The 20,250-nt window shown below is 36.8% G+C and overlaps 1 protein-coding gene across 2 annotated transcripts in view; it reads right to left on the bottom strand.

Moving 5' to 3' along the window:
* The window catches only part of LOC128657286 (gastrula zinc finger protein XlCGF53.1-like), a 163,249-nt gene that overhangs the window by 130,122 nt on the left and 12,877 nt on the right, over positions 1-20,250 (bottom strand). For both annotated transcript variants that reach the window (XM_053711569.1, XM_053711568.1), the window contains exons 2-3: positions 9,018-9,167; positions 7,558-7,660 (exon numbers count right to left, since the gene is read on the bottom strand). In XM_053711569.1, coding sequence (XP_053567544.1) covers positions 7,558-7,660; positions 9,018-9,040 — 126 coding nt within the window. In that variant the 5' untranslated portion in view covers positions 9,041-9,167. The remainder of the gene's footprint in view (positions 1-7,557; positions 7,661-9,017; positions 9,168-20,250) is intronic.

A 20,250-nucleotide genomic window follows, 5' to 3' on the forward strand; every position in this document is an offset into this window, starting at 1 on the left:
CGTCATAAATAGCTCCACCAAATGTTATTGTGTATGCATTGAGTCATAAAGCCACTCATGCTCTTAGTTTCAGAAATACACAGGATAGGGTTTATGGCTTAGGCTGTCAGTAGAATGCATGATGCAAAACAGGACCTCAGTCACAAAAAACTGACCAGGTCACTGAAAGGACATTGGTATATTATGTACATATGTGTGTGAAACTGTAATGACATTAAATGAAGGGAAATCTGTCATATCTGGTATCCAATTGATTCTCCCAATGAAACTAGGAGATTCCTGATAGGTATATATGAAAGTGGAGTTACCTAGCAGAAATTATAATGGATTGTATAATTTCAGGCAAGAGCTTAGTCTATTGAAGGTCATAAAGACAGGGGAGTTTCTTAGCCCGCCCAGGCGGGTGTGGTCAGGCAACCTGATCTATGGAAAAGAGGTATTAGAATCTTTTTCAGCTATGAGATGTCATTCTTACAAGGGGAGCTGTTCTACAAGAGTAAGAATCCATCGCTTCATGCCAGCCCCTGGCACAGATCTTGAAACTAGGAAAGTATTCAATTCTGTTTTTCTCCTTTTTAATTTTAAAACATTGTTTGCGTGTGTAATTTTATTTGTAACAACTTTTTATTAATAATGCATTGTTTATAATATTTTTGGCATAATAAATAATTCCTTTATTAAGTTTGGCCTTTGTCTAATAATTGAACCACGTTACTGAAAGAGACTGGAATAGTAGAACTGTATAATTTAGGTTATTTTCTGCTAAATTGTATTTAGAGAGTTAATGTGTAAAGTCTGGGTTTTTTCTTAGGATTTTCCCTTTAATAAATTTTAAGTTGTGGCAGTATTGGAGCGATAGGATTGTTGGTTTAGTGTGGGTGGCATTAAAAGGGAGTTTAGGGCATTTCTCTTACGTCTAGTACAGACTAGGGAGTGTGGTTAACCCTTGCACCCACTAAACTGAATCACAAGCTTGCCTGGTGTGACTAGATTGTGACCTATTGGTGACAGTAAAAGGGGGCTGATAGTCACTTATTTGGCACAGAAAGGGTTGTCGCAGGGTTGGATAACCTTGGTTCGTCACAGTACAATATTATTGACCCTTCACTAGCAGCAGCTCATTGTCACCCAGATCTGTAGTTTGTATTAACCCTTCACTAGCAGCAGCTCATTGTCACCCAGATCTGTACAGTGTATTAACCATTCACTAGCAGCAGCTCATTGTCACCCAGATCTGTACAGTGTATTAACCATTCAATAGCAGTAGCTCATTGTCACCCAGATCTGTACAGTGTATTAACCATTCACTAGTAGCAGCTCATTGTAACCCAGATCTGTACAGTGTATTAACCCTTCACTAGCAGCAGCTCATTATAACCCAGATCTGTACAGTGTATTAACCCTTCACTAGCAGCAGCTCATTGTCACCCAGATCTGTACAATGTGTATTATTAATCAAAATAAGATACACAGCAGGCATAAATATAAATAAAAACTTTGGTTCAAGCCCAACTGGTAGCTATAAGAGGCGCCAACAATACAGACTGATATACTAGTAAACCACTAATGTAAATATATACAGATATTTATGCAGATATGCAAAACATATATCAACAAATGTCTGTAGTGGAATTTAGTATTATATCAATTATGTAATTATATAATGTGACTAACTAATGTGTCTATTATATCAATGTATATAATGACTACAGTGTCAGTATAAGATGCTGACCATATGTAAACAAACAAGAACAAAAACAAATTCAAAAGCAATCAAAAAAATTTTTTTTTTTAAAAACCCAGGAAGATCTTATTAATCTTTTTGGGATTGACACTTCCGCTCCAACAATAAAACAATTTCTTTTACGAGAGTAAAATATTTGGATCGCTCATTATTATTATTTTTGTGAAGTAGTCTTACGAGCAGTGACACATATCACGTATCCAGCAAAGCCTTCTTACTTGATTGGCTGGTTAATGTGATGACGAAAGCGTCAAGGTATTACCACCTCCCTTCATTGAAACAAACAGCACTTGCAATAATAAAGCCGCCTTTCATCTTTTTAAGGAATTTGGTGTTTTTTAAAATTATGGAGGATTGTACAGATCTTATAAAGATTGGCGCTTCCGTTTTAATTGACAAAATAATTCTCTTTACGTAAGTGAAAGACTTGGATTCCCCAACATAATACTGTTCGATAGCATTTATGAATGGTGATACACATTACGTTTTTAGTAATACCCCTCTACCGGATTGGCTGGTTAACATGATGACACAAGTGTCAAGGCATTACCACTCCCCCGCCCTAATTTGAAACGAATAGCGTTTTTTAATAATAAAATTTGCTTCTAACTTAGGATAGAGATTATTCTGTTTGGAGGATTATACAGACCATACAGGGATTGTGACTTTTCTATATGATGTAACAATATGTACATATTTATGCCCACTAATAACTATGTTTGTGGGTGTGTTACTTTTTCTGATTGCCTATTGGACAGGTTTAGGTATAAGTGCTTGCAGCTAAGAAAATGTTTTATACAGCCTGATGAAACAGTACTGTGACACGGAGAAACACGTTGCTATGGTTTTAACCTTTTAAATACATTTTTAATATATTTTTTCTCATTGCTGCTTGTCCTTTTTGACTATAACAGTCTGCCATTGGGCCTTAAACAAATATAATCTCTACTATTGACCATTGCTTGACATCTTTCCCAGCATCAAAGAATCTCCCTGGACTCCCCCTGGATTGGGACGCGGATTTTCGTATTTCGAATTGTGCCTGGGTGTCTGCTGGACGACACTTTGGATCCAGCTTGCATATATTGCACATCTGGGCTCTTCATCACGTGAGTAAGATTCTATCAGCATCTGTACTGATAATTGCTGGTTTCTTGCCTGATCTGCACTATGTGGCGCCCTCTATCCTTCTTGTTCTTTATTATTAACCCTTCACTAGCAGCAGCTCATCGTCACCCAGATCTGTACAATGTGTATTATTAACCCTTCACTAGCAGCAGCTCACTATCACCCAGATCTGTACAATGTGTATTATTAACCCTTCACTAGCAGCAGCTCACTGTCACCCAGATCTGTACAATGTGTATTATTAACCCTTCACTAGCAGCAGCTCACTGTCACCCAGATCTGTACAATGTGTATTATTAACCCTTCACTAGCAGCAGCTCACTGTCACCCAGATCTGTACAATGTGTATTATTAACCCTTCACTAGCAGCAGCTCACTGTCACCCAGATCTGTACAATGTGTATTATTAACCCTTCACTAGCAGCAGCTCATCGTCACCCAGATCTGTACAATGTGTATTATTAACCCTTCACTAGCAGCAGCTCATCGTCACCCAGATCTGTACAATGTGTATTATTAACCCTTCACTAGCAGCAGCTCACTGTCACTCAGATCTGTACAATGTGTATTATTAACCCTTCACTAGCAGCAGCTCACTGTCACCCAGATCTGTACAATGTGTATTATTAACCCTTCACTAGCAGCAGCTCACTGTCACCCAGATCTGTACAATGTGTATTATTAACCCTTCACTAGCAGCAGCTCACTGTCACCCAGATCTGTACAATGTGTATTATTAACCCTTCTCTAGCAGCAGCTCACTGTCACCCAGATCTGTACAATGTGTATTATTAACCCTTCACTAGCAGCAGCTCACTGTCACCCAGATCTGTACAATGTGTATTATTAACCCTTCACTAGCAGCAGCTCACTGTCACCCAGATCTGTACAATGTGTATTATTAACCCTTCACTAGCAGCAGCTCACTGTCACCCAGATCTGTACAATGTGTATTATTAACCCTTCACTAGCAGCAGCTCACTGTCACCCAGATCTGTACAATGTGTATTATTAACCCTTCACTAGCAGCAGCTCACTGTCACCCAGATCTGTACAATGTGTATTATTAACCCTTCACTAGCAGCAGCTCACTGTCACCCAGATCAAAGTGCTAACTATTGAAATGTCACACAGTTTGCAGCACTCAGCTGTGATTAAAGAACAGTGACAAAAGTAGTGGGCAGTACAAAATAGTGCAATACTGATAAACCCCCAAAGCTTACCTATCTGTCCTCTAAACTAACCGAGTTCAACCATAACAGTTATTCACTCACCTCACTACATCTACTAATATCTGTACCCTGCTCAAACAGATCCTAGCACCAATTTCACATTATCTTTCCATGGTGATTGATAAATGATAAGAATGTTTTATCTGAATCAGAAGCAAGAAGTTCCCCATGGCAAGAACCTCTGTAGACAAGCAGCTAGAAATTCAGTTTCCTGCTATGCTTCACTTTGACAGTGAAACCTGCTGGCGGAACTCTGAATTGCAGTAAAACTTTTTTTTTTTTTTTAAATAACACAAGGAAGAGTGCAGGGACAATCCGGGACATTTAAATGACAGGGACCCAAATTCTGGGACTGTCCCGGGAAAAACGGGACTTTTAACAACTATGCTATAACTAAGTTCAGTTGCAATCGCCCACCCGATGTTGAGAGGCAGAGGGGAGGGGGAAGAAGGGGAGGGGGAGAGTCTAGCATACTTTTTTTAACTCACTGTTGTTATTCAGATCTCTGCAATATCCGAGGAGAATTTTCTCTCTGTGTGTTCCAGGAATTTACTTTTGTTTTCACCATCATATTATTTTAATTATCAAATAACACTACACTTTTTATGCTACATAAAAAGCGTGATGCTGTTTGATAATTAAAATAATATGATGGTGAAAACAAAAATAAATTCCAGGAACACACAGAGAGAAAATTCTCCTCGGATATTGCAGAGAACTGAATAACAGCGAGTTAAAAAATACAGCTGCTAGACTCTCCCCTTCCCCTCTGAACATCGAATGGGTGATTGAACAGTGAAACACACAGACTGTGGCTCTGTTCCGTACATAGAACGTTTAAAATATGTTTGATAAAAGAAGATGAAATTACTGTATTACAAATATAAAATAAATCTTTGTCCTTTGCATTACAGTGAATTAGCATTGACAATTTGCCTGCCTTCTATAACATCAGTAAGAGAAGCTGTTGTGCGCATCACATGACTTGGGTGCACACGTATCACGTGACTGCAGTGCCTGTGTATAACGTACATTACAAGATGGAACCCTACATAGGAAAACACAAGCTGTGGATAAGCATAGAAAATATGAAGAGTCTTCTTGAAGAGCATACAGCATTGAGAACAGTGTATTAGTTTATTTTGATTCCTCAGAAACAGTTAGTTTAGAAAATCTTAAGCAGGTCATAAGTGTCCCTTTAAAGGGACAGTCAAGTATAAATTAAACTTTCATTATTCAGATAGGACTTTTAATTTTAATTGACTTTCCAATTTACTTTTATCATCAAATTTGCTTTTTTCTCTTGGTATTCTTAGTTTAAACTAAACATAGGTAGGCTCATATGCTAATTTCTAAGCCTTTGAGGGCTGCCTCTTATCACAGGCTTTTTAAATCTCTGTTCAACACAAAGAGACAGAAAGTACACGTAGGCTATATAGCTAACACTGTGTTCAGGCACAGAAAGTTATTTAAAGGGCCACTAAACCCAAAATCTTTCTTTCATGATTCAGATAGAGAATAGAAATTTAAACAACATTACAATTTACTTCCATTATTTATTTTGCTTCATTTTTTTTAGATATCCTTAGATGAAGAAAAAGCAATCCACATGGTGAGCCAATCACACAAGGCTTCTATGTGCAGCAACCAATCAGCAGCTAGTAAGCATATCTAGATATGCTTTTCATCAAAGAATATCAAGAGAATAAAACAAATTAGATAATATAAGTAAATTAGAAAGATGTTTAAAATTGCATTCTCTTTCTAAATCATAAAAGAAAAAATGTGGGTGTCATGTCCCTTTAAGATTTAGCACAATACAATGCTAAATTTAACACAATAGATAATAAACAGTCACAGTCATGTGATCAGGGGGGCTGGAAGAAGGTTCCTAGATACAAGGTAATCACAAAGGTAAAAAGTACATTAATATAACTGTGTTGGTTATGCAAAACTGAGGAATGAGTAATAAAGGGATTATCTTTCTTTTAAAACAATAACAATTCTATGGTTGACTGTCCCTTTAAGGGAGAACCCATTTTAAAATACACTGTCCCTTTAAGAGCTGTATTTAAAAAGTTCTGCACACAAAAACATTTGTATAAGCATTTAGACGGTCATTATGTTATAAACAATTACAATGTTTTGCAGATCAGAGGCACAACCCTTAAGAAGCTTCTTAAACATCTCCTTTGCTGTGTCCAGATAGAGAATAATATAACTAAGGAATTTAGTTTTAGTATGTCCTTTTGATTTATGTTGATAACATTAACTGATTAAACTTGTCGAGGGAGAATGAAAATAAAAGTAACTTAGTCACTAAGTAATAACAAAACAAAATGCTGGAGGCAAGATCTTAATTTTTACTATGACGCACTCTGTATTACTGGGGATATGTTGTCTAAGAAATGCATCAAGTAATACAGAAATTAAAAAGAAATATAAAATGTTGTTATCTATACATGAACCAGAACATATAGAATTAAGTTCTCAGGATGTGAGTAGACTAACCAGCTAGCAGGTGTACCTTCAGGTATTATCTATATATGACATATGTACACATGCGTATGGCCATTCTATACAATAGCACTTCCTCTTGTGCACAAATTACTACTTCTTTATACCAATTTAATCTTTATTAGCTGTGACATAGCTAAAGGGATTGTGTACAATGGAATATATGTTTCCCCACAAATTATACAAAGCTGTTGGTGGCATTAAAAGGTATTATGCTATTGTGTATTTCAAGATGGTAATTCACTCCACAGTATGGATGTGGCAGAGAATATCAGGCGAGGAATCCAGTTCAGGTTTTCTCTGCATACTAATATTTTCTCACCTGAAGTTATATAGTGTGTGCTGAGGCTGCTAGTGAGAATCTGTATGTGAAAGACAGAGGATTTGAAGTTGTGCTGCTGTCTATAGGTCCTAGTCCTGTGAGGTTTGAAATCTCTTTGGAATTTTGCAGTTGTGTGTAAAAGCCACACAATTTTAGTCAGAGATACCTTATTCTGTTTATTAAGTGCCATTGTTTTTCTCAATTTTTCTGAGAATAAACAGGCCAAGGCTTTTACATTTAATGCTGTGTGTTTGGAGCGTTCTGCTGTGAAGACTGTGTGTCAAAGCTGTTCCCAGAACAAAATACCCAAGATTAGGGGTATTTTTTGGTCACATAGCCTAAGCCTGTCATCACTTCATAAGCTGCCTATTGCTCACCTGTGTATGGGGATGATGGAACAAATAACAAAAGGTTGCTGGGAAATAACGGTCTCCTCAAGTGAATTTCTACAACAGAATATTCCCAGAACAACTCTACACTTTAGTATTTGCACAAACACCTTAGAGATCAGCTCTTTCTTTTCCTCTGAGCATCTGTCACTTCTTGTTGCTAAGCAACTAATACACATATTCACTGCAGGAGGTTACCGTGGTGTCGTTATGATGTTTTCTCACCTCTCCCGTCAGCAGGTAGAGAATCTCCAGGATGTGATTCAGGATCTGCTCAGGCAGCTTCTTCATCTTGTTCATGGTCAGTGACGTTGTGTAACAGTGAGACCTGCAACAGTGGCACATACATGTCAGAGATTAAAGATAGGGGATTAACATTACCTATAACCATATATAAACACAAACTTCACCACCTATTTCTGTGGAACAAAGATAGGCCAAAAATAAAACATAACTTTTATTAAGAACAATTAAAATAATAAAAAACAAGTTAAAGGGATACTAAACCCAATATTTTTCTTTCATTATTCAAATAGAGCATGCAATTTTAAGCAACTTTCTAATTTACTCCTATTATCAATTTGTCTTAGTGCTCTTTATATGTTTATTTGAAAAAGCAGGAATGTAAGCTTTAGAGCCAGCCCAGTTTTGGTTCAGCAACTGGCTAGTGCTTGATGGTTAAATGTAGCCACCGATCAGCAAGCTCTACCCAGGTGCTGAACTAAAAAACGGGTCGGCTCCTAACCTTACATTTCTGCTTTTTCAAATAAAGATGACAACAGAACGAAGAAAATTTGATACAAGGAGTAAATTAGAAAGTTTCTTAAAATTGCATGTTCTACCTGAATCATGAAAGAAAAAAAATTGGGTTCAGCATCCCTTTAAAGACACAAGAAGGGGGGGGGGTGCGGAGTTACGCCAAGTTAAGTCATGGACGCTTGGCTCTAGAGCTCCGTGCAACATCCAGCTAAAAACAGCTACCAGTTTGTAAAACGGGCTAACAACCTAACACCTAATCTCATGTGAGACCTCGACACCCTGCTGAGGCTGATACCGAGTCGATCAAGGCTCTAGGAAACACAGGCAACCCACGAAGAGTGAACTGTGACACATGAGGCCTAAACCCAAGGCCCAGCTAGCACCCTTCTGCACCATCTAAACTAATTCCGGCCTCGTGTCGGAACATACAGCAACACCTACTAGCTTCTATAATAGAACAGATTACGACAGGCGAGGACCTAATCTGGAGACATTGGATCCTGCTTCTTCACAGACTACAGTGAGACACCACTCCGATCCAACCACGCTGCAGTGATCATCAAGCCGACTAACGGAGTTCAGACATAACACCCTCCGATGAGAAACATGCTCTCCCACAAGACACATTAATTAAAGCCAACGAACAGGGATTAAACCATCACACATTCCCATACAAGAAGCCCATTCAACAAACATGAAATCCAGGTAAGATCTCATTTTTATTAGGCCGCAACCAATATGCCACAGAAAAGTGATCCTTGATAGCTACAAAACTCGCCTCATGGAAACTTGGTTTGCCTAACAGGTCTTATCCTAATAATTATATATCAACCCTGGTGAAAGCATATCCCCCCCAGGTTTTGAAATAGAGCACAGTGACAACTTAAAACAACTTAGTGGGCCCTCTGGCTCTATATAGATCCTACCTGGTCAGCATTTCAACAATCATCTAGAGATAGGAGACATGTCTTCAAGAAAACCTCTAAAATGGGATAAAACCACCAAATCTTCACCACTAATTTCTTCAGGACTAGGTCTGGGCGATACGGGAAAAAATAAAAATCGAAATTTTGGACCTAAAAAAAAAAATTAGCAATTTTAATCGTCATTTTTTTTAAAATAACTTTTACATGATACACAACTCTCTGAAACCTTACAGTTGTGTTAGTTACACAAATTTAATAGCAGAAATCTAATAGCAATTAGCAATGTCTTGGTAGTGATTGTTTTATTAAGTTCTGAATCCTTATTCTAGCAGCTCTGTCCTGTAGCATCATCAGAAGTTCATAAAACTGAGAGACTGAGGGAAAGAGTAAACTTTTGGGCTATTTTAATGCTAGTAAAAACATCATCAACACTTCCTATATTATCTATCATTGAGTTCTATGCAGATTTTTGTATGATTTTTGTTGGAATATAGCCTCATACCTCCCAGCAAGTAACACACTTCTAGTGTTAGCAGGCAGCTGAGGTTTTAGCAGATATTCAGTGCAGCATAATGTGTGAACTGCTTCTGTCATTCAGTTACGAGTCTCTCTCACTGGTATCACATCTCCAAGTTGACCAGCTACATGTCATGACCTCCCTCTGCATGCCGTGATAAATCCAATTTGCATTGACACTCAGAGCACAGTATCTCTGAACGGGTTTGGGCTGCCTTTATTCTATGCATATACTCCCACAAAGTGGCACGGATGATTAAAAGGGAGCCCACAACTTCTCATACATCAGAAAAAAATATCTATCCAAAACGAAGCCTCTTCTTTAAAAGAAAGTCTTGTTGAAGGTTTTCAGAATGTGCACCATGGAAAATAGATCAGACAGTAGAGTAAAAGTGCACTTGTACTTCACTGTCTGAGCTATTTTCCGTGGTGCACTTTCTGAACCGTTTGCGTCAATAAATACTTTCTTTAAAAGAAGATTTATTTTACCTGTGTAGGCAGCTGTGACTTGCTGCCATCAGAGCTGAGGCAAACCGGCAAATTCCTCCATAGCGCAGCTCCTGCATAGGCTCTGTATTCCCCCCACCTCCTCCTCCTTTCCAATGAAATGAACAGTTACAGCCAGCCTTCCTGTACGTCATAGGTGACGTTGTATGGGGCGGGACTAAAAATTGCATACGCTTGCGGTTTTTAAATCATGGCGATTACTCATTGTTTTAAAATCGCATATGCGATTAATCGTGCAGCCCTATTCAGAACCCCTAAAACCAATAAATCACTGAACGTACAGATGTGGAAGGAGAAGCAGACCCAGAACCTGACATCGATACCTTTAAGAAGATCACATTTTCCTACCTCTGCTCTATATCTGACACCACCTGTCGCCCTTTTCCAATTTCAGACCATTACCTGGTCACCTATAATATTAATGCAACAGCTAAATCCACTTCTCCATCCCGCCCCCGCAGAAATATACATGCTGTGGATCCGCTCCAATTTTCAAAAAACATTCAAAATCTCCTCCATCACACTTCCACTATAACCTGCCCTGATCTCGCTACAGCCCACTATAACAAAACTCTCTCCTCTGCATTAGACACACTTGCCCCTCCCCAGCTGTGCAAAACCCCACGCGTCAGTTACAGCCCTGGCATGCTCAGCAAACACGCTATTTGCAAAAATGCTCCTGTACTGCTGAGCGTGTCTGAGGAAAACTCACTCTGAACTTGATTTCATACACTATAAAGTTTATTCATACACTTCTGCCCTTCACTTAGGTCAAAACAATAGGTGGCGCAAATGAATGCTGTTCTGACTAATAATGGTTTAAAATGTATTTCAGATTCCTTGTGTGTCTGATAATGTTCTCACCTTACATAGGCTGTATTGAAATTTCAAGTGTAAATGGTATCTCTCCAGGACAATAAAGCTTCTAGATTCAAATTCTATAGTTTAAATATATATATATTTATTGAATAAAAGATTCTTGTTTCTTAAATGAACGATTCTTATATATGAGATCAAAATAATGATGATCTATTCACAAGTGATAATCAGTTGACAATTTAAAACATTTGGTAAAATATAAAATATGATAGTACAATATTAAAAACACCGGTGTTCTTCATAAACAAAAAACTATAAAAACTCAAATTGAGATAATATAAGCAAGCAGGTGTACTCAGAAGATAAAACCAAAAAATAAACAGAGGAGACTCATGTACCTCTAAGCGTATGACTATCAAAAAACATATATAAATGCATATATGAGTATATGAACCATATGTCTGGTATCTGTTAAACTAGCGTATATATATACTTCACAGATGTATAAGGGTTAAGCAAATATTATACAGTTCCTTATTGCTTAATGTTCTGGCAAAACATGGGGTGGTTATCCTTCCGTCAAAAATATATTTGAGCCAATGTATATTGAAACAAATGTGGCAAAATGTAGCCAGTAATATGTAGCAGCAGTGTTATTTCTTAGATTTCAGCGTCTCTGTTTTTTGATCAGAGGTAGGTTTACATACGGTTTTTAGCTTGGTGTAGCGATTCCTTCCTTAAAAACAGTGCACTGTTGACGTCTTCCCTCTGCTGTGCAGAAAAAGCCGGTGGAGTACTAAGTCCCTTAGCCTCCGTTTACCAGCTGTGTTGGTAGTTGTTTTCCTTAGATTCGTTGTTTACCCAGTAATGGGCCTTGATGGTATTCTTATGAGCTCCGGTCACAACTTGCTTCTTTCTTTGCGAGTGTATAACCCAGACCCGGTCTTTATTTTCACCGGTCTCCTTGCTGTTATCACAGCTGACAAAGTTCTCCTCTGGAGCTGAGTTGTTTTGGCTCACTTCTTAATTTCAAGTGATCAGGTTTCTACGCGTTTCGGCGTTCTGCCTTTCTCAAGATACCTGATTGAACCACCTGTAGCCTTTTTATCTGGATCTCCCATGTTCCATCTCTTCAGCTTAACCCTTAATGTTTCTGTTTCTTGTGGATTCGTTTAGAGTTTTACTTTAATCTTAGTTCTTCCACTGTCCTTTGTAAAAGGTTTTCTTAAAATAATTATATTTTTTATTTAAATCCTCAGGTTCATTTTCTCCATATTAGACATCACATAAACAGTAATATTTGGTTCATATATTTCGAGTTCATATTTACAGATATTCTACATTCTTTTTTATATGCCTAATTCAACTTGATATATGAAAACTTACTATAAAAATATGTTGTTATAATATTATAGTAATGATAGTATATATATATATATGTTCCAGAAGATTAATACAATTAATTTATAAAGTTTGTGTGAATATGTAAATGTTCAATTAGCTAATTTTTGTGATTCTAAATCAGATATTAATTCTATATAGAGTATACTTATACAGTCCTGTATTCTTGTTATACTTGTGTAGTGGGGTATTTCATCATCTCATATATAGGTGTTATTTATACATAAGTGTTGTTTATCCAGGTTGTAGAAAAGATACTGGAAGTGCTTATGATACACAAATCTCTAATAGTTATCTAGAAACATATATTGTTTTATTAGCATCCGTGGTCACCTATAATCAATGACTCTTGTTTTTATATTCCTGCCATATGTTGTCACCTCATTTCCTACTATATTCTTTACCTCGATATAAGTTATGTGTGTGTTTGTATCTTACTAATGGAGAGTTGTATTCATATAGCGTATTACTTTATATACAAGGAAGTATTGATTGTATTATAAGTCTATATTATAGAATTAAGGTCTAGTTCACTATTTAATCCCTTAGGGAATAAGGTCCCCATTCTAAAGATAATTTCAGCTTCTTTATGGAGTAACTTTCTCTCCATGTTCCCTCCTCTATTGTCTTCTCTTACTAGTTTAATGCCCCAATATTTTAGTTCTTTTGGATTGCTATTATGATGTTCCTTAAAGTGTACATACAGTCTTGTATTTTCTTTGCCCTGCTCTATGCACCAAATGTGTTCTCTAATTCGCTCTCTGAGACTTCTGCTCGTTTGTCCCAGGTATTGTAATTTGCACGAACACTGTAATATGTATATGACATTATTGTCTGTGCATCTTATTATGTCATTTATTTTAAAATTCATGTTGTTACTTGTTGAAATTATTTGATTCGTTTTATGGCTAAATTGGCAAGACTTACAATCATAACAGGGAAAGAAACCTGTTAGTCGCTCCCCTTTTAGATTCACTATGTTGTTGGTAGTTTTACATTTATATTCACTTGGTGAAAGTATGTTCTTAAGGTTTGTTGCTTTTCTATATATTATATCTGGTGTTGGTTTAAGTTGTTTTCCAATAACTGGGTCACTTCTGGCCAAATGCCAGTGTTTCTTAATGATATTTTGTACTTGTTTATATTGTGCTGAATATGTTGTTATAAAGGGTATTTTTAACATGTTGAAGTCAGTCTCTTCGGTTTGATTTAGTTTTTTATCTTCTAGTAGTGTTTCTCTCTTAATTTCTCTAACTATGTTTTTTGTATTAATGATTTGTATTTCATTATATCCTTTTTCTACAAACCTGTCCTGTATAGTCAGTGCTTGTCTGTCAAAGTCTGCTATGTCGCTACAGTTACGTCTAATACGTGAAAACTGTCCTTTCGGTATGTTTTTTTTCCACTTTATGTGGTGACTACTGTTGCGTTCAATATAGTTGTTAGCATCGATTTTTTTAAAAAATGTAGTGGTGTTGATTTTATTATCAGTGATAGATACCTCAATGTCTAGAAAGCTGATGTGTTCCTTACTGCATTCATGGCTAAATAAAAGTCCCAAGTTATTACTGTTAAGATCTTCCATGAATAGTAAAAATAGTTCCTGGTCCCCCTCCCAGATGATAAAGACGTCATCTATAAAACGTTTAAAGAGCACGAGATTCGCACCCCAAGGAGTAGAGTTTATAAAATTCTCCTCAAATTTTCCCACGAATAAATTCGCGTAGCTGGGTGCGAATCTCGTGCCCATTGCAGTGCCTCTTTGTTGGAGGTAATACTTTCCATCAAATTTAAAATAGTTATTCTGTAAAATAAAAGCCATACAATCTAAAATAAATTTTTGTTGAATGGGATTCATATCTTTATCTTGTTTTAGATACATTTCTGTAGCTTCTAGCCCATGTGTGTGTTCAATACAGGTGTAAAGTGAGCTTACATCGCACGTAGCCATTAAGTAATTGTCCTTCCATTTTATGTCTTTAATGATATTGAGAAAATGTTTGGTGTCTTTTAAATAAGAGGATATGTTCTTTACATGTTTCTGCAGAAAAAAGTCAACATACTGTGAGAGGTTGGAAGTTAACGAATCAATGCCCGATATGATGGGGCGTCCTGGTGGATTTGATATATCTTTATGTACTTTTGGCAAAAAATAGAACACAGGTGTTCTGGGGTATTCTGTGTTAAGGAATTTGAATTCTTGGGTGTTAATTATTCCTTTAGTTTTTGCCTCTATCAGCATGTTGTCGAGATTATTTTTCATTCTATTTATAGGGTTATTGACAAGTTTCTTATATGTCACTGTATCTCCTAATAGTCTATATGCTTCTGTCAGATATTTACTTGTATCCATAATTACGACCCCTCCCCCTTTGTCTGCTTGTTTTATAATGATGTTTTTATTCTCTTTAAGTCCTTTGAGGGTTTGTTTTTCTTTTTTGGTCATATTCCACTTCATGTCTTTATTAGTGTCTATTTTATCTATATCTTCTTTCACTTTCCTTTCAAACATCTCTATTGCGCTCCCTTTTTCATGAGTTGGAAAGAAGTTGGATTTTTGTTTTAAATTAGTATGTGTATATGTGGGGTCTTCATTAGCATAATTCATTATTGGATTTTTCATGAAATATTTTTTCAGGGTTAATTTCCTAGTTAGTTGGTTCACATTAATTAGAGTTTCAAACTTATTAAGTTTGTTTGCCGGAGCAAATGATAATCCTTTGCTTAATATGGATGTTTCTTCTTGACTTAATGTTATTTTACTCAGGTTGAAAATACCTCTTGTTTTTACTTTGATTTCTTGGTTGCCTTTTTTGCACTTTCTAATCCCTCTTCCTCTACCTCCTCTAGTCTTCGTTTTCCCTTTGGAGGGTCGTGTGACTGAATTGGTCCCTCTTCTAAAAAAGATTTTGATGTGCCTACTTTTGTTTGTGTTGATGTTTCACCAGTGTTATTTTCTTCTGTTAGTGAACTAAATCTATTCTGTGTCTTAACTTCCCATTTGTTAGGTGTTTGTCTCTTTTCTGTGTGTGATTTATAATTACTATCTTTTTGTAACTGTTTGTGTCTTCGTGGATCTCTATTATGTTGTGGAGTGTGCTGATCCTCATTGCTATAGTAGGGATCTTTCCATTCGTTATGTGCTGATCTATTAGTTACGTGATAATGTGACTCCCTTCCTTGTGTATTCCAATGTCTACTCCCATAATATGTGTTGTAGTGTCTATTTTTCTCAAAGTGATTATCTTGTCTTCTCTCTCTTTCTTCATGGTTTCTCCCATAGTGGTAATTTTCATTATCGTGAAATTCTCTCCTATTCCTAGTGTCATTATATCTATCATCATAATCTCTATTCCTATCCCAATCGTTCCTAAATCTCCTTCTTCCTCTATTGTGATATGTTTCATCTGTATACCAATTCCGTCTGTCATTATCGTTTGTGTAACCCTTTCTGTTTCCATGTCTCATTTCTCTCTGATAATTTTCATTTTTGTTTTTATATTGCTCGTCATGTTTCCTATCTTTAAATCTGTCAATTGTATTTTTGTTGATTGTAGAATTATCATTGTATTTGTTGTGATCTTTCAAATTTAGATTCTTATTGGGATTTGTGGATATGGTGTTTTCCTCTAGTGTGGCTTTTTTACTAAATATGTGTGCGCTGTTAAAATTTACATCTGTAATATCATCTTCATCTGAATTCCCATTTTTATTATAGTCTTCTAGATCGCGTCTAAATTTTTTCCATTTAATTTCTAATACCCCTAACTTTAAATCTTCCAGGTTTTTTATAATCTCCTGTTGTCTCAGGTTAGATGTCTCTTTAAGTTTAATTCCCTCTAATTTATTTTTACTTTCTTGGATCTTTTCTCCTATTTCTACTATAGAAATATTCCTTGCTTTAATAATAATGTTAATCAGTCCTATGGAGGCTGTTTCGAGTGTATCATACCACTCTTTATTTAGTTCTTCAGTACTGTATGTACACTTTAAGGAACATCATAATAGCAATCCAAAAGAACTAAAATATTGGGGCATTAAACTAGTAAGAGAAGACAATAGAGGAGGGAACATGGAGAGAAAGTTACTCCATAAAGAAGCTGAAATTATCTTTAGAATGGGGACCTTATTCCCTAAGGGATTAAATAGTGAACTAGACCTTAATTCTATAATATAGACTTATAATACAATCAATACTTCCTTGTATATAAAGTAATACGCTATATGAATACAACTCTCCATTAGTAAGATACAAACACACACATAACTTATATCGAGGTAAAGAATATAGTAGGAAATGAGGTGACAACATATGGCAGGAATATAAAAACAAGAGTCATTGATTATAGGTGACCACGGATGCTAATAAAACAATATATGTTTCTAGATAACTATTAGAGATTTGTGTATCATAAGCACTTCCAGTATCTTTTCTACAACCTGGATAAACAACACTTATGTATAAATAACACCTATATATGAGATGATGAAATACCCCACTACACAAGTATAACAAGAATACAGGACTGTATAAGTATACTCTATATAGAATTAATATCTGATTTAGAATCACAAAAATTAGCTAATTGAACATTTACATATTCACACAAACTTTATAAATTAATTGTATTAATCTTCTGGAACATATATATATATATACTATCATTACTATAATATTATAACAACATATTTTTATAGTAAGTTTTCATATATCAAGTTGAATTAGGCATATAAAAAAGAATGTAGAATATCTGTAAATATGAACTCGAAATATATGAACCAAATATTACTGTTTATGTGATGTCTAATATGGAGAAAATGAACCTGAGGATTTAAATAAAAAATATAATTATTTTAAGAAAACCTTTTACAAAGGACAGTGGAAGAACTAAGATTAAAGTAAAACTCTAAACGAATCCACAAGAAACAGAAACATTAAGGGTTAAGCTGAAGAGATGGAACATGGGAGATCCAGATAAAAAGGCTACAGGTGGTTCAATCAGGTATCTTGAGAAAGGCAGAACGCCGAAACGCGTAGAAACCTGATCACTTGAAATTAAGAAGTGAGCCAAAACAACTCAGCTCCAGAGGAGAACTTTGTCAGCTGTGATAACAGCAAGGAGACCGGTGAAAATAAAGACCGGGTCTGGGTTATACACTCACAAAGAAAGAAGCAAGTTGTGACCGGAGCTCATAAGAATACCATCAAGGCCCATTACTGGGTAAACAACGAATCTAAGGAAAACAACTACCAACACAGCTGGTAAACGGAGGCTAAGGGACTTAGTACTCCACCGGCTTTTTCTGCACAGCAGAGGGAAGACGTCAACAGTGCACTGTTTTTAAGGAAGGAATCGCTACACCAAGCTAAAAACCGTATGTAAACCTACCTCTGATCAAAAAACAGAGACGCTGAAATCTAAGAAATAACACTGCTGCTACATATTACTGGCTACATTTTGCCACATTTGTTTCAATATACATTGGCTCAAATATATTTTTGACGGAAGGATAACCACCCCATGTTTTGCCAGAACATTAAGCAATAAGGAACTGTATAATATTTGCTTAACCCTTATACATCTGTGAAGTATATATATACGCTAGTTTAACAGATACCAGACATATGGTTCATATACTCATATATGCATTTATATATGTTTTTTGATAGTCATACGCTTAGAGGTACATGAGTCTCCTCTGTTTATTTTTTGGTTTTATCTTCTGAGTACACCTGCTTGCTTATATTATCTCAATTTGAGTTTTTATAGTTTTTTGTTTATGAAGAACACCGGTGTTTTTAATATTGTACTATCATATTTTATATTTTACCAAATGTTTTAAATTGTCAACTGATTATCACTTGTGAATAGATCATCATTATTTTGATCTCATATATAAGAATCGTTCATTTAAGAAACAAGAATCTTTTATTCAATAAATATATATATATTTAAACTATAGAATTTGAATCTAGAAGCTTTATTGTCCTGGAGAGATACCATTTACACTTGAAATTTCAATACAGCCTATGTAAGGTGAGAACATTATCAGACACACAAGGAATCTGAAATACATTTTAAACCATTATTAGTCAGAACAGCATTCATTTGCGCCACCTATTGTTTTGACCTATTGTACACAAAACCGTTGGGATAGTTTTTTAAGGTGAGCATAGTTCTGCCCGACTGAATAGGCAATCACTATCATATACAGTTTTATCTTTTGCCCTTCACTTAGCCAAGCAAACCTACTTCTCTTCTCTCATATCTACTCTTTCCTAAAACTCTAAACAACTCTTCTCCACCTTTAACTCTCTCCTCTACCCACCTGCTCCACCCCGTCTGTCTTTAGTGCTCAAGACTGCAGACTACTTTTTAAACAAAACATCTGAAGCAACATCCCAACACCAACCTGCAATATTCCAACAATAGGCCCAGTAACTCCCTCTGCATCTTCCATCCAGCCACTGAGAATTAAGTTTCTTCCTTACTATCTTCCTCACGCCTCACTACCTACCCGCTCTACCCTATCCGTTCCTATCTAATACCCTCCCTGTCTTCCACCCTCACTCCTGCTCTTACTCACATCTTCAACCTCTCTCTCGCTCTACCGGCTCATTCCCACCTTCTTTCAAACACGCAAAAGTCACTCACATACTCAAAAAAAAACTCCTGACCCTAATTCTGAAAGCTACCGTCCCATATCACTGCTTCCACTAACATCAAAACTCTTTGAAAAACTAGTTTACAATTGCCTAACCCACTTCTTGTCCACCAACTCTTTGCTTGACCCCCTGCAATCTGGATTCCGCCCCAAACACTCAACTGAGACTGCCCTTACCAAGGTTACTAACAATCTTTTCTCTGCTAAAAATATTGGCCACTACTCTATACACATCTTACTTGACCTCTCAGCTGCCTTCAACACAGTTGACCACCCCCTCCTCCTACAGACCCTTAGCTATTTCAGCCTCTGTGACACTGCTTTTTCTTGGATTCACGTCTAGCTTTCTCACAGGTCCTTTTCTGTGTCATTTGCCGGCGACTCCTCCTCTCCTATGCCTCTGTCTGTTGGAGTACCTGAAGGATCTGTTCTGGGTCCTCTACTCTTCTTTTATTATTATTATTATTATTAGTTATTTGTAGAACGCCAACAGATTCCGCAGCGCTATTAACAAAAGGCGGAGTACAACAAAACAGTTATAGGGAGCAAATGGGTAGAGGGCCCTGCCAAGAGTTGCACTGTTGCAGTCAGCTCTTGGGAAGGTGATCAAGAAACAGCTGCACTCTTAAGCTTACATGCTAAGGGGGTTCAGGGGATAGCAATGGAAAAAGAGGAAAATGTATAAAGAAAGGTTAGCGTAGGTTGTATGCATCCCTGAACAGTAGAGTCTTTAGGGAGCACTTGAAGCTTTAAAACTAGAAGAGAGTCTTGTGGAGCGAAGCAGAGAATTCCACAAGATGGGAGCCAGTCTGGAGAAGTCCTGTAAACGGGAGTGTGATGAGGTGACAAGAGAGGAGGAGAGTAGGAGGTTGTGAGTAGAGCGAAGTGGATGGGAGGGAGAGTATCTGGAGACAAGGTCTGAGATATAGGGGGGGATCAGTGCAGTTGAGGGCTTTGTATGTCAGAGTGAGAATTTTGTGTTTGATCCTAGAGGCAAGAGGAGGCCAGTGAAGAGATTGGCAGAGAGGTGCAGCAGATGAAGAGCGACTTGTAAGGAAGATGAGTCTGGCAGAGGCATTCATTAAGGATTGTAAAGGAGCTAGGCGGTAGGTGGGGAGACCAGAGAGGACAGAGTTGCAGTAATTGAGGCGGGAGAGGATGAGAGAGTGGATTAAAATCTTAGTTGTGTCTTGTGTAAGGAAGTGTCTAATTTTAGAGATGATTTTAAGGTGGAAGCGGCAGGCTTTAGCCAAAGACTGAATGTGAGGAGTGAAAGAAAGATCTGAGTCAAATGTGACCCAGAGACATCGGGCATGCGGGGTAG

This window comes from Bombina bombina, chromosome 4 (assembly GCF_027579735.1).
Source record: "Bombina bombina isolate aBomBom1 chromosome 4, aBomBom1.pri, whole genome shotgun sequence".
NCBI classification, from domain to species: Eukaryota; Metazoa; Chordata; class Amphibia; order Anura; family Bombinatoridae; genus Bombina; species Bombina bombina.